The following is a 15,420-nucleotide window of genomic DNA, read 5'->3' on the forward strand; positions in this document are numbered from 1 at the left end:
AGACATACTGGGGAAAGAAGAATTGTTCCTAACTCAAGAAAGCAATGGGGAAAAAAATGGTGTGTGGAACTGAATATATATTTCAGTTTTAACAATCAAACAGAAAAACCAAATACCTCTTTTGATAAAGATCTATTGTACATGTGACAAAACCTCACTATGTAAATGGCACCAGCAACATGCCCTGTGGTACGAAGCCAAGCCAGAGAGCTGCCAGAAACATTTCTTCTGACAACACAAACTTGTTTTTCAATCTTAGGTACCAGACCTGATGGGGAGGGTGGTGGTGCCCGAATCACATGTGTGTCTCAACAGTGACCTCTAGTGGCGTAGCCCTAAAATGACTGTCTCCCGAAGAAATAAGGCTAAAGTCTGAAACCTTGGGGCCAAATTGAGGAGCCATCTGAAGAAGGCTCAGAGCTCACAAATGCTGGCGTTTTGAAGGTCACGGCAAAGGTACTCAGGGACAGAGAACTGTGATAAACACCTGTCTCTTCTTACTGTATTTATCCCAGCAGGCAGGTCCTTGGCTAAGCCTCCCCAAACCGCTGGGGATTAGTACTTCTCAACTGGTATTACTACAACAGTGCCTACTTCATATGCAACAGGCTTAGAGTACTTCTGTGGGACACAGAATGAGAAGATGGTATAGATAGATAGATAGATAGATAGATAGATAGATATAGACAGACAGACAGACAGACAGAGACAGACAAAGAGAAGAAGAAAGAGGGGGGAGAACGGTAATTTTGACTAAAAAAAAAAAAAAAAAAAAAATAGCCAAAGCCCCAGCTGCCTGTCCATCCCACCCAGAGAAATAACACAGGAAGCTGAAGCAAAGTTGAAGCAGGCAGGAGCCCAGGAAGCAGCTGAAGAACAGGAGTTCCTGGAGTGGTTTTCATCCCAGCTCCCCCTAGGTACAAGTGCTTTAGAGAATCATAGCACCACTACAACAGCATACCTCTAAGACAATGCAAATCCACGACCACACAGATAAAGCAGATGTCAAATTCGAGGACATAATGCCCTTTTCTTTGGGGCGCTAAGATCCAGTATGTTGGCAGTAGGAACGAGGTGAGAAAGGCAGAAGACGGTGGCAAACTATACACCAGCTAATTCCTGAGAAACCTATTGATCCCAAAGGTTCCCCACTTAATCTCAGTCCACTGTTTCCCCTCTGGCTTTTCCTGAGCAATCTTGAATTTACCCAGGTAAACTAGATACAGAAATGAGTCTCGTTAAGAAAAAGAAAGAAAAGGAAAAAAAAAAAAAAGGTTAACATTAGGTTGGAGCAGGCTAGTACTACCCTAACAAGAATGAAAACCTAGCTTAATCCCAGAACTATAGAAATAAATAAGTAAGTGCAACTTTTGAAAGTTTCTTTATTCTGAAACTCTGGCCATTGGGCCAGAAAGAATCCCTTATGTCCCTCTACCCATCATAGCAGAAACACAGAAGAAAAGAGTAAGCTGTTCCTCTGAATCACCTCCTTAAACACGCCACAGGCTGGAGCATGTCTGAGAAAGGTGCTGCCGACAGCAATACCCTTGGCGACTTTACCAGACTCTATCAACATTTACATTTAAACCTTTACTTGTGATGAAAGTAGATCACCAACAATTGTATCTGGGGCCCTAGTATTTTAATTTCTTTTGTTTCACAGTTAGAGAAGACTTGAAGAATCTCTGCTTATAGACCCAGGGATGTAGCTCACGGTGGCAGAATGCTTGCCTCATATGTACAAACCTCTGGGCTTCATCCCCAGCAATAAATAAATAAATAGATAAATAAACAAGTCTTTAGAAGAATGTCAAATTCAGGTCTACAAAATGAAAGACGTACGGTAAAATAAAATTCTAGGGCTGAGGAGATAGATTGGTGGGTAAAGCACTGGTTGCATCAGCCAGCTTCCACATAAAGACCAGTATGGAGGTTTATGCACCTGTAATCCCAATGTGTCGGAGAGGTACAAACATGTGGTTCCCAGCCAGCCAGCCTAGGCAAACAGGTTCAGTGAGAAACCCTGGTGCACAAAATAAGCTAAAGATCATGTGAGGAAGACACCTGGCTTGAATTTCTGGTGTCTATGCGTTCATGTACTCACATACATGAACACAGAAATACAGTGTATCAACATACACACGCACACAAACATATTGGACCTTGGGATGATAAAGGCTGTCTTAGGGCATCCATAGCCACACTTGTATTATATTACCCCGCATGGATCTGTCGAGGTCAAAACCTCCAATAGAAAAAGGGCTGTCAACCCAGTGCTCCAGTGAGCAGATGTTAACTCAGAAGCAAACGGTGTGGCCCCTAAACAAGGTCCCAGATTGAGTAAGCTCGTCATTCCTTCCATAATCAAGCAGGCGGAAATGTCAGAGAGCGATGTAATTGGCATTGTACTCGAAAAACACAAATACTTTAGCAAGATAAAAGTAAGCCGTGCTGAGGGGTTTATCTTTTTGAGTCCCGGTGGTTTTAATGTAGCCTTGTCAGCCAGTCCCCTATTAGACAATGGAAAGTGAAAGACACTCATTAGGATAGAAAGTGACAGGGGGTGGTCTCAGCCGCGAACACTTAATGCATACTTATGCCGCCGTCAAATGGACATATTTACTATAAACACTTGAAAAACCGCAGCTAAGTCATTCGTTTAAATGCCAGAAAAATAGTAAAAGATGCTAATTTGACCTTAGTGGAACAGATCGGGTGTCACTGACACTACAGGACAGCTTGAAAGAGAACCCACCAAGACGATTAATTAATGTTTACTGGATTAGGTCAAGAGTTATCTCAAATGAAAGGAGACGGAGCAAATGGGGGCGAGAAGACAAAGTTCGGGTTCTTCCACACGGTCAATCTGTTTAACAGGCAGCACAGTACACATTTACCCCTCTCTAATGTATCTGAGATCTTACGGCTTGGAGAAAGAGACCCTCATCAATTCCTAAGGCTTTGGTCTCTGCAGATACGTTAGAAAGAGTCAAACAACAGCTAGAGGGGTGCTTTTTAAAAGATTAGATCAATGAATGATCTCTAAGAATGCAACACAGCTGCATAAACGGGAGTGAACACAGAAGACCTACCAATCGGCCAATGTTTTCATAAGCTGCAAATGTGGGAGTGTCAGGAATTCCTGCTGAAAGCCTTAAGGAATTCTGAAATCTCATGGCAGTGCACCTTTTGAAACAAATTGCCAAGCTCCTTTGACCTGGAATTGTGGTCGCCAAGGGCGGTAAGAACAGGCGCTATAACAATATGACCTGTGCCTTACCTATCACAAAGAGTACATGTGACACGTAGATCTCATTTTCAGCTGCTGTGGTCACCGTCACTTAAGCACGACAATGATGCCTCTCTGCCTTTCCTCACCGATCTGCACTTTGCCTAAAAATGAGCTAAGAAGACTGTCTGCAGCACACGAGGGGCCCTCCTTCACTGCCATTCTTAATTCTCAATAATCAACAGTTCCGTGACATGGCCTCCAGCTCTGTATAACGCACACGCACACATAAATCCACAACACAAATCCCTCAACGTGACATTCCGCTCAACTTCACTGGACTCGGAAAGCCCCCTAACAAATGCTTGCCACATGATTAGGAAATCATTCAAGTCTGCAGGAAATGTGGCAAGTGGGAAGAGGTGACAGTCAATTAGAGATGAGAAAGGAGTGTGGGTCCCTGTCATTAAAATCTTTAAAGCCTTAACGCCAAGAAGAAAATGGCCCATCATTCATTCGAGATATTCCTTTTAAACAGATATCAATTCTACTGCCTTGGGACCACTCCAAAACAGCACTGATGCCCAAGAGAGTCCTACAGAAGGGACCCAGAAACCAGTCTCCAAAAATGAGAAAAATATATTCAATGTATACAATCTTGAAAGTTTTTCTCCATCTATAAAGCAGAAACAAAATAGCACATCCAACAGTGAAATCTTCCCCACTGGAGGAAGAAACATGGGTGAGAACAAAGACTTTTATTCTAATATAGTTTTGTTGTTGAGACTTGGGGCTGGGGGAGACCCAATATTGTGCCCTTGACTGGACTTGAACACCTGGGCTGAAGATATCCTCTTGTCTCAGCCTGCTGAGTAGCTGGGACGCCGGTTATATACTGCCACACTTGGCTCAATATAGTTCCCTCATGAAATGCTAGCCACTGGCCAGACATTTCCTATCATCATTAGAACATAATACCCCTATCAAAGAGCACAACTCAACTACCAGCAGACACAGGACAGAAAAGAATTCTCTAAGGAGGTGGGGGGACATACATATCTTAGTAGTCACCTAAATAAACTTTAATAGTTTTTTCTCAAGTGATCATTTATCATTACTTTCTCTGATGGAAATAACAGAATCAGAAGGAGTATAACAAAAGAGAAATTTGACTTACTCGTTAGCTTGTTGTGGCTGAGCACCAGCTGTGTGATATGGGCTAAGGAGACTGGAAAACAAAGAAAGAAACAAGCAGTTAGGAACGTTTACAATCACCCTTCCTTCTCTTCCAGGTAGTCTGCAACATTATTCTCAGAGGTTGAGGCGGTGCCACTCAAAACCCAAGCAAGGACTCATGTAAACTGTCTGTTGAGCATTAAGCCAGATGAAGAAGGCATGCCTTCGATCTTGCAATTAGCACGGCAAGCTGAAGCTAACGAGATCCATGTCACAGGATCAAACATTACAAGAACCACTTAGCTTCACATGACCACCCGGGTCAGCTGGCCTCACCTGAACCATCCATCTCAATACAGTGTATCTCAGAAGAACCGTCCAAGACTGCAGAGAAACTCGAAGTCTTGCCTAAGCTGATCGAAACCGAAACCTTCATATCAAAATGGCATCAGTAGACCAGCAGTGCATAGCCCCACCCCCATCATCCATCCTGGAATCCCTCTATGCATTGTTGCAGGATTGGAGGCAAACCCTGTCCGGATCTCCATAATTTAGTTGACCTGTCAAAGTACTGACTTGGAATGTCTACTTCTTGCCAGTTTTCAGCCTTCTGATGGAGAGTCTAACTGTCTTCCCCAAGATTACAATAGTTACCAAAGTATAAAGGAATAAAATGAGCTGAGCATAACAGGGGAAAGGGGGAAAATTAACTTGCCATGTTCCACTTCAGGTTCTAAAACTCTGCAGGGCACGCAGAAGTCTAAACTTATATTTATATAAGAAACCAGTTTAAATCTTCTTCCAGTGCTCTGTCTCTAAACACATTCTTTTAATGCCATTGAAAATTTTGTTTAAAGGGATAATAAGAGCAGATCCCAGCAGGCTGAAAAGACAGAGAGCACCCACTGTCCCTAAGCATAACCTCGGCTCTGAAGTCTAATGACCTGTTTTCATTTCACCACAATTATGGAAAAGTTCAAAATACAAAGACAAGCCATCCTAGTCTGTTCATTGAGACCAAGTTGACACCCTATAAACTTTAGCGAATACGGGGGTGAAGTGAAGTCCTACAAGACCATCAAAACAAAAAAAGTTAATCTTACATATCATGGCCACATGTAATCTGAGCCCCCATCCAATAAACACCCCATTTCTCTACAAGAAAGGATCCAACTCCAAATCCACATACATGGCCCTGCCAACCCTTGAATCTTGGAGTATCTCTTGCCCTTGAATTTCATGGTCTGGGAACCTGAAAAATTGCAGGCCAAATCATTTTGGATTGTGTCCTCGCTATGCTTCAGGTGAGTACCTCTCAAGCCCACACCTGCCTCCCACTCCAAAAGGCCCATGTGTTAATGGCATTGTTTCCACAGCAGGTATCAAGGTCTGCTCTGGACCTTCATGATGTCAAGGGAGTGAGTACAAGAAGAGAGCTGTGGAGCTGGCCTCCCCAGCTCCCCTATGTCCCTCTTTGGTTCCTGGCATTGGGAATGGGCATTTACCCTAACACGTGCTTCCGCCCTAATGTAGAACCTGCACCAGAGAGCCAGACTGCTGCGTCTGCACGATCTTGGACTTGAGTCTCCAGAACTGTGAACCAAGAAACTTGCCTTGATTTTGTAAATATTGTTCGCCTGGTAACAAAGCAAAGCCACTGTGAACACAACCGCTTTGCTTGGACCTTCGCATTCCCTGACCCTCATTAGTTTGGCTATGCTTCTGTGACAAGAGCATGGAACCAGCATGTTCACACTGCATCCTACCCCACAGCCTGGGTGACAATGTACTGACACAAGGGGTTGAACGGTGAACACACAGTTCCACTGTCTGCGCAGTCCTCAGTCCTTCCTAACTAGTAAGCATGTGGGGGTCGGGGGTGGGGGTGGGGGTGGGGGGATGGAATTCAGAGGTTCTGCCTCAGCAGGAAGAGGATCCTGAAAAAGCCGGGAATGGGAACAGGCGCTGATGCAATAATGACTCTGGGTCAGTAGTAGATGCAAGCTGCTAGTTCAGGTGCTCTCTGTGTTCCCTGACAATTCTCAGTGCTCTTTATTCAACTTCAGCTTAACCTTAAACCTAACAGCTTAACTCTTCAGCTTAATTCCTCTCCCCTCTCTGAGAGCGTAAGCGCAGCCTTTTACTTACTAAAGCTACATCATCAAGGCTTTGATCATTGTTAATAATTATCAAAAATTCTTAAATTTACATTAAACTCTATTCCCGGATCAGTAGTCCCAACCCCCGTTTCCTTGGAGCAGAACTAAGCACAAGGCAGAAGCATATTTCTCTACCGGTTTACACAGCCCGGTCTTTACCGGGAGCTGGCCACAGCTCTCCCATTTTTCTGGTACAGCAGACAGCAGTCTCTAGTAACTATTCTCGTATAAAAACAGAAAGATAGCAGACTACTAAAATTAAGATGATTCCTTAAAAATTTTGAATTTATGTAAGTAAAACAGTCAAACAGTTAGCTCTCTCTCTCTAATATCTTTCCAGGCACTGTTATCTCCAATTCTTCAATCAGCTAGAAAAACAGAGTACTAACTTTTTATATGCTTCTACATCATCTTTGAATTCTCTAATCTTTACTTCCTTATCCCAGCAATTCCACGGCCTCGTGTGCTCTCCTTCTGATATTAGTTATTCCTAAGTCATATATAAATCCCCATATTTCCTACCTGAGACCACTTTAACTCTCTATCGTTGATGACTGTAAATTCATCCAGGCTAATCAATGCAGCAGTCACTGGACTGGAGGGGACATGTGCTTTCTCATGACTCCAAAATCAAGGCCAAGTCTGGCAACGAACCATTTCCAAAAAGGACCATGTAGGCTTTTATGGTCCTTATGATTATATTGTCTAGATCCTTTCCTATGACCCTGAAGGCCAAGCAGAGGGCCTGTTCGTCATCTTCCACAGCCTCACGACCATCTCCATTTCTCATTCCTGAAAACTGCATCTGTTTCATTTACTACGACTAGCTCTGAGTAATGGGAGAAGTATATTCCCCAGAAAGAAAGATTGAAAGTAGAGTCAATGAAGACAGCAGATCAACTTTGGGGCAATAGCGACCATCAGCACACCAGGGTCATGGGATCAATGGCCTGGCGATGCTCCAACGGCAAGAACTATGTGACATCTTTTGTTACCCAGCCATGCCTGACCCAGCAGGGGAGGAAGTGTATATAAAAGCATACCTAAACTCTGTTTCTCGCCCAAGCTTAAACTTTGTTGTTTTTTCAGTTCCCAACTGAGGCAATTTCCCTCTCACAAGACAGTCTGCTAATGACTGCAGGTAACGTTTGTTCTAACAACCATGACCACGAGAAAAATCCAAAACGTTCTATGTGATTTACGTTAAGCATTTATTAGACAGCAATGGTCTAACTCACTGAAAATGTCTCCTGGGAGCTCAGGGCACAGATCTATGGCTCCAGAGTTAAGGTTGCCCATGACCAGTCAAACATGAAAGCTACTGAATTTGCTTACTCAGGTGCTCCTAGAACTAAACCTTCTCTCTCACATACTTTTGATGGTTTACAACCTGGAAACATGTCGTATACAACTAACGAGTCTCCCTGGATAGCTGTCCTGGGTCAGCATAGACAGAAGATACAGTCCTTGTCTATGCTTGCTTTCTCCTGCTGAGTCATATAGCTTATGCCTATATAGATATGCACATCTCTGTGACAATAAACTTCTTCTCAAGCCCCTCCTCTCAGCCTGGCTCCCTCCTCATTGGATTCAGATGCTGATCTATGCCCAGACGCCCTCTTGCTGTGTGGGTTAAGGTACCCCACACTGTAAGATTGCCATCCTACCCCACCCCTACCCCACATTCCACCCTTGGTCACTCCCAAATGTTTCTGTTCAGTCCCACACAATGGCTCTAGGAGGAATTTGGGGGGAGGAAAGAGATCAAGGTAACCCAGAGCTCTCCTGTAGTGCTTCAAAGGAATCATCATGACTGCCCCACGTGACTGGCCCTTGAGATCTCAGATGCTGTGGAAAACCTCACCCATTTTTCCAGGTAAGAGTTTAGATTTTCTTGTCTTCTAGATAGAGTAGTCCTCTGTTTCAGAGGTGGAGGAGTTGGACGTGACAAAAATCTCCAAAAACTCCCTTGTACCAAACAGGTCTCACAGATGAATCCATTAAGATTATGTCCCACTTCGCGTGAGAGAAAATAACAAACAGCAGGGATTACCCTGAGCGGGAGCCTCTCTAGCAGACACAGAAGCAGTCTAGGGGTCCCTTGGGTGCCCAAGCTTAGTCCCCACATTCTATGGGCTAAATGCCTGTCTTTGTACATGCATGGATTGAAGCAGTCATCCTCAAAAGTATTTGGAGGTGGGGCCTTCAGCAATTAGGAAATGAAGATGACGCTTCCACGAGTGGGAGGGGTATCCTTAGGCAAAGAGACATAAGACAGATGGCTTCTCCACACCCTGCTGCCATCTCCACAAGACAAGACTGTGGCCACCTATAAAACAGCAGAGGAGATCTCACCAGGCCCCATATCTGTTGGCACCTGGTGGTGCATCAACACGTCAGCTTTTGAGACTGTGAAGAATTGAACCCACACAGACTATGGCTTAATATTTATTTTAAAAATCCAAACTACTAACAGATGCATCAAGATGCCATTTGACTAGCCGAGGTCGACCATCATACCTCCACTCCCCCTAGGAAGAAGGAAGAGGAAAGCAAGTCTTCCTTCAAGAGTCTTCTTCCTTCAAGATACTTCTGAGCACTCGAACCTGGTCTACCCTGCTCAGGGGCATTCAGAACACAACACTGCCTACTGTAGGGTGGGCTGGAAAATACAAAAATACAGGCAACCACTAATTAGCAGGGGGGGAAAAAAAGCAGAGAGTTTTTACTACCAAGAAAGAGCAAACTTAATCTAGCAGATAAATAGCAGCCCCTCACGCTGACATCTGAATGTCACAGGAATCAATTCTGATTACAAAAGAAAATTGATAATTTTTCTTCTCTCCTTCTGCCTTAATCTTTCCTAAGATGTCAACAAGTAACTAATTAGAAAGGGGGAAAAAATTCTGTTCTTCTTAACGATGGGAAAAGTTGACAGTGACAGATTTAATTGGGAGAAGCCAACTCCTTTCAGTCATTTCACCCTGTCCTTCCAACTACCACTTAGCAGAAAGGAAAAACGCCAGAGCTGGGAAGTGGCTCTGTTTCTGTAAGTGTAAGTTGCTGTTCCCCCTGAATGCACCACTAGAATGCATTTTTTTTTTCTGTCTCACTATTGTTACAGGGCTCCAAGCCAAAGTAGGTGAGACAGAGAGAAATTAGAGCAGGAAAGAAAACTTTATAAAAGAGCTTTGAGGAAAATGTTTAGGGCAACAAAGGGCTGATGGCTAAGTCCGCAGGGAAGGCAGTTAAGTTGGACGGGATCAAGAGAAACCCGCCAAGCCTGTGACAGGAACAGACCCAGTGACAGGGACGTATTTATACAACCAGCCACTCCCTACCACTTGGGAAAGGTGGGTTCATTGTGACTTTCCTTTGACAACTGTGCGGCTAAAAGGGAAGAAAAGATTTAACACAATAGAATGGGTTATTTCGGACTACAAAAGCCGCCCGTCAAACATGCCAAAGAAATGGAAACAGGCTGCGTGCCCTGACCTGCTCCTGGTGCCTCGTTGACCATAATCACACCCGGGAAGGTTCTCTACTGTGTTAGTAACACCTCTAAGGGTGGGCTCTGTTATTCATAAGTTCCACCAGAACACTGGGAGCAAATTGCTATCAAACCTCCAAAAGCGATATTCAAGTATGATTGCCCCAGTATTTGCAGAGTCCGTATCAAAATTCAACTAAATTAATGGAAATGTGCCACAAGTTATGTGTTTCGGCTCCACTATTCTTTCAGCCTCTTTAAGCAGTGTTAAGGGGTGGGTATTGCAGTGAGCTTGGGAAGACCGGAGCGCATGTACAGCGTTTGACATGTGCACTGCTATATTTGACCTGCGTACTGCCAAGTCAAGGACCCCGGTACCTCAGCCTTGGGGGAGTGTCGAAGCCTTCCATGTGAGGGACTCCAGAGGATAGATGGCAAAGCCATCTATCTATCACATCCCAGTGTGCATGTGAATAGTGTGTGCAGAAAACACCCCCTGATTGTTTATAGCCTAAAGGCTGCTCCTACTGAGATCAGCTAAGCCTGCTTCCTTGTTCAGCTGGATATTACAAGCACTCTGCCACTTCTCCAACAGAGAGCTCCGCCCACCCTATCCCAGCTATTCAGTGTATGTATGTTATTTCTCCATTCCCTCGTCACTCCCAATCAGGTTTCTAAATCCCCATCTCTGAAAGGATGTGGGAGAATATGATAGTTCTTGCCAATCAATATTCAAGAGTGGAGACAGAAATAAGTTTCAGGCCAGCCTGGGCTACACGGTGAGTTCCACTGAATACATAGTGTTGATCCTATATCGAAAAGGAAACAAAAGAATGATAGATGGATGAACAATGAGACATGGAATCAGACCAAAACAAACAGTGGGAAGAAAAAAAAAATGCCTGGACGGGAAGTATTTGTGTGGAGGTAGGGCCAGGAAAAGGCTGCTGGCACTGTAACTGTTTATTTTATAACCAAGAAGGGAATGAGCTGAAAAATGCCAAGGAGTTGGTTGGATCAATAATTTCATGGGGAAATCAGTGCAGGGCTGGCTCATTTAGACAGGTCCTCTCTGGTTATTTACTGACCACACTACGAACACCAGCCAATAATCTCTACTTCAGAGATTCACTTACTGTTTCTTAGAACTGGCACCGATTGCCCATCATGCTTAGCCTGAGATGGTCTCAGATGCCATCCTCTGCCCTAAAATGGCCACCCAATGCAGGAACAGAAAGCACACACCCATAACTTTAGATGCTGGTTTAAGAGGGTCAGAGGGAAAGAAGGGGGATCTAAAAAGAAAAGATGATCAAAGGATGTTCCTCATCGTAGGGTGATACATCAAGAGATAACACATAAATGTGGTGGTGCACACCTTTTATTCTCAGCAGAGGCAAATATGAGACCAGCCTGGTCTATAGAGTGAGTACCAGGACAGCAAGGGCTACACAGAGAAACCCTGTCAGAGCCAGAGTGAGATTAGGGGTAGGCTTTCAAGTAGAAAGACACCATGTAGTGGAGTTGGCTCTGAGGAACATGTGGAGACAGAGGCTATGAAATCAGACAGATGCTATGAGTGTGGAGACACAATGTAGAGAAGGTTCAGAGCCAGGAGTAGCTCAGCCAGGATCTCAATGCTGCAAATTCAGGGAAACAAACACTAACTAAAAACTCCTGGGAAGAGAGCTGAAGAGATGACTCAGTTGCCAAAATGCTTGGCACACAAGCATGAGGACCTGAGTTTGCACCCCTAGCATCTACATGATTTGGGTCTGTAACTGGAATGGTGCAGGTGGGCTGGAGGTAGGCAGAGCCCCAGCTTCGATGAGAGGCCCTGTCTCAAAGAATAAGGTGGTACATGATGTGAAGCCACCTGACATCAGCCTCTGTTCTCTAATGTGCGCACACATACATATGTGCATGCACACAGTAAACAGGTATACGTGCACTACCCTCCCATCCCTGACACAAATAAAATCCTAAAAGGAATCACCATTTTCAGACACACAGGAAAGCAGCTATTGTTTAAACCATGGTCTACGGTTTTCATTCTTCTTCAGCAAAAAACAAACAACACAAGAACAAAAACACCAGCAGGATAAAGCACTGTACCTATGATGACACTGTAGAGGTATTTCCAAAGTAACCCCACATAGCATAATGATGAGGCACACTAAGAACTGTCTCCAAGGCTTTCCACTGGGAAACTAGGAAGCAAATGGCTCCTTTGGTTGCACTTCACAGATGGGAGGGGGGTTCAAGCTTCACAGAATGGCATTTACAGAAAAGAATGCAAGGCTTGTAAACACACAAAATGGCACTGAACTTGAAGTGGTCGAAAATTCTGACACTGGACAAAACTGGCCTTTATTGGCTCCCCGGTGAAAATCCCCATAATTCTGCTCAAAATAACTGGACTATAGCTATCAGTTCATCTGGGAGGCTGTATACTATGTCAAAAGCAACCAGGAGGCACTGTTATCATCAGAATACAAATGGCTTACTGGATCTTGGTGGCTCTTGTAGTATAAAATGGAATCTGATGGGCCAACAGCATATATGCTTGGATGTTCAACATGGTTACCTTGTTTTACAAGGGACACTGTTCAAAGGCTGAAGGATTCGACTGTGAACAGCAATATTATTTGTAGATGAACACAGAGACTATCATGTTAATACAAATACAACCAAAGTTATAAACTATTAAAAAACTTCTTTAAACTTTGCATAGAAGATTATCCCAATAGACTTTTCCATTTTGGTACCCAGCGAGTTAGCGATTGTGACAGCATTAAGTAGCTTGGATTCAAAGATGCCGCAGACTGTGAGTACTGACTGGTTGTCAACACCAATGCTAACCAACTTGAGTTTTGCATCTTTATGATGTGAGATTAAAATGCCATCATTTAACCATGGCTGAAGTTATTTCACCCCGGGGGGTAGAAAACAGATCTAGCCCTTCCTAAGTATCCAGGTTCTGGCAATATATTAAAATGAAGACAGACAACAAAATGTCCAAAACTGAGATAGAACCCAAGCATGTTCATCAATGTACCCAGAATCATAAAAAAAAAAAAAATTATTTTGGATTTTGGTCACATTTAAAACTCTAAACAAAAATCAGTGTGGTATGAAAGCTTTTCTTCACTTCATAGCTAATTATTATGCAAGTTTACAAACTCCTTACTGGTAAGTTTAAAAACAAACGAACAAACAAAAACCTTGGTTACCATTTAATATAAAGGGTTAAAAAGCTAGTTGTACGTGAGCCAGAGAGCAAGCCAGCAGGCAGTGTTCCTCTACAGTTCCTGCTTCAGGTTCCTGCCTGCAGTGACTGCCTTGGCTTCCCTCCATAATGGACTCTAACCTGTAGGAATAAATAACCCTTTCCTGTCCGAGTTGCATTTGATTGTGGTGTTCAGCACAGTAAAAATGCAACTGGACAGTTACAGACTACTAGAGCCAAAGGTTTCTATGTCTTGGTTATGTGTGGTTATAACCAAATGCCATAAACTAAGTAACTGGAAATAAAAAAAGAAGTGGCTGTACATCTGAAACAGATTTCTAAATCAGAAATGGGAGAGGGTACACAGGGTGGCTTTGAGGGAAGGGGAAAATGATCTAATCATATTATAATCTCAATTAAAATAATAATAATTATTAATTAATAATTGCTAGTTAATTGTTGATGATATTTTAATAATAATTAATAAATTAAATTAATAATAATTTATTTCTGCAATCTAGAACAGTTGTACCCAAAAGGCTGAGATTGAAGACTGCATGGCAGAAAGCAGAAAGGCAAGGGTGGGAGGGAGGGTCAAAGGGACCAGAGGAGAAGCAATTCAGTTTTCTAGTAGTCCTCTCTCGGGGTGATTCATACATTCCTGAGATGACAATGACTGACTCCTGAAAGGCGGCAGAACCTAGTCTTTTTAGGGTTTGTTTTCCAACACCTTTGGGACCTGGATGAAGGTACTAACACATGTAGTTTGGGGAACACACTCAACCAGTAGCATGTTTGAAATCTGAGAACACGAGATCGGTGGATGCTTATTCTCTAAGAGTCCTGGGGGCACTAGAATCAGAGCTGAACCAGGGCTTCATCTTGAGCTTATTGTTTCTAAAATGGAAAAATAAATTCACACTTGGTCTTTATAAGACAGTAGAAAATCTGACCATAATAAAAGTAGTATAAACGTGAATGGGAAAAAAAATTCTATCTTGGAAAAAAAAATGACAGTTACATAAAAGAAGAGAGCGGAAAGCAGATGATACATAGTTCCAAGCAGTGCTGAGTTCCGTATCCTAATGCCCTGAGATTGGAAGATAAAATCACTAGATTCCCCTGAAGAACAAATTTCTCATGTTAAATAGAAAAGGCTGAATTAAAGTATTTGACTCTGTGACAGAAACGAAGGAAAGAGAAATTAATATTTGTACGGGACCCATGATGTCAACACGCTGTGTTCGGATAACAGTAGTAATGAATGCTTACCAAACGTTCACAACACAGAAGCAGAGGTCTAAGAATTTTAACTCTCCTATTTCTCAAAGCCACCCTGTATAGTAACTGTGAGGAGCCGCATTCGCCATTATAAGATGGCGCAGGCTTCTGCTTCCTGGTTCTTCACGGAAGCTTCACTTGAGAATGCGCCTGCACATGGTGCGAAAACCGAGTATGACAATTGGATGAAAGATTTGAGCCAATGAGGGATCTACACGTCTCCCAAAGCTCTATTTAAGCAGCGGGCTTTCTGAGCTCGGCGTCCTTCCCCTTTTCTCCATCTTGAAGAGCTGTTCAATAAATGCTGTCAGAAGAATCCTGAGTGTGGCGTTCTCCTTATCGGCGAGGCTGTGTGCTACAAGTAACAGTTACATTACCTGCACCTCTCCCAGATTCCGACAAGGAAAATGAGGTCAGGAAGAGTCAAGTGACTTTTATTCATGGCTGCAGAGAGAAGCCTTCTAAAACTATCCAAACGAGAAACTGGTTAGATCCTAACACAATCTGCTCCCCTGAAAACTGCTACCTACAAATACACCACTAACAGCACCCACAGTTCACTCAACTGTTTGTCATACAAAGGATGAAAGAGAGCTTAGTTCTTCTCGTGTGGCTTCTTGCTGAAGTGAAGCCATGGGGACTCTCAGACAGCACAGAGCCTTCTTGGTCCCCTAGGGACCTCCCAGAGGCACACACTGCTGTGGTCATAGGGACAGATACTCTCTGTCTTACCAGGTCTGATCTTGACAGCTCTACTCATTTAGTTACCCTCCGTGGAGGACAGCTCTCTGCTTCTGCTTCATCTTTCTTCTAGATAGCTCACCTGAACTCAGCTCATATTCCTCTGGTAAAGGAA

General features: G+C 43.4%; 1 protein-coding gene across 2 annotated transcripts in view; it reads right to left on the minus strand.

Annotated features, from left to right (window-relative positions):
* The window catches only part of Rsu1 (Ras suppressor protein 1), a 177,077-nt gene that overhangs the window by 145,459 nt on the left and 16,198 nt on the right, over positions 1-15,420 (minus strand). For both annotated transcript variants that reach the window (XM_034511072.2, XM_076939509.1), the window contains exon 3: positions 4,407-4,457. In XM_034511072.2, coding sequence (XP_034366963.1) covers positions 4,407-4,457 — 51 coding nt within the window. The remainder of the gene's footprint in view (positions 1-4,406; positions 4,458-15,420) is intronic.

Source organism: Arvicanthis niloticus, chromosome 8 (genome assembly GCF_011762505.2).
Source record: "Arvicanthis niloticus isolate mArvNil1 chromosome 8, mArvNil1.pat.X, whole genome shotgun sequence".
NCBI lineage: Eukaryota > Metazoa > Chordata > Mammalia > Rodentia > Muridae > Arvicanthis > Arvicanthis niloticus.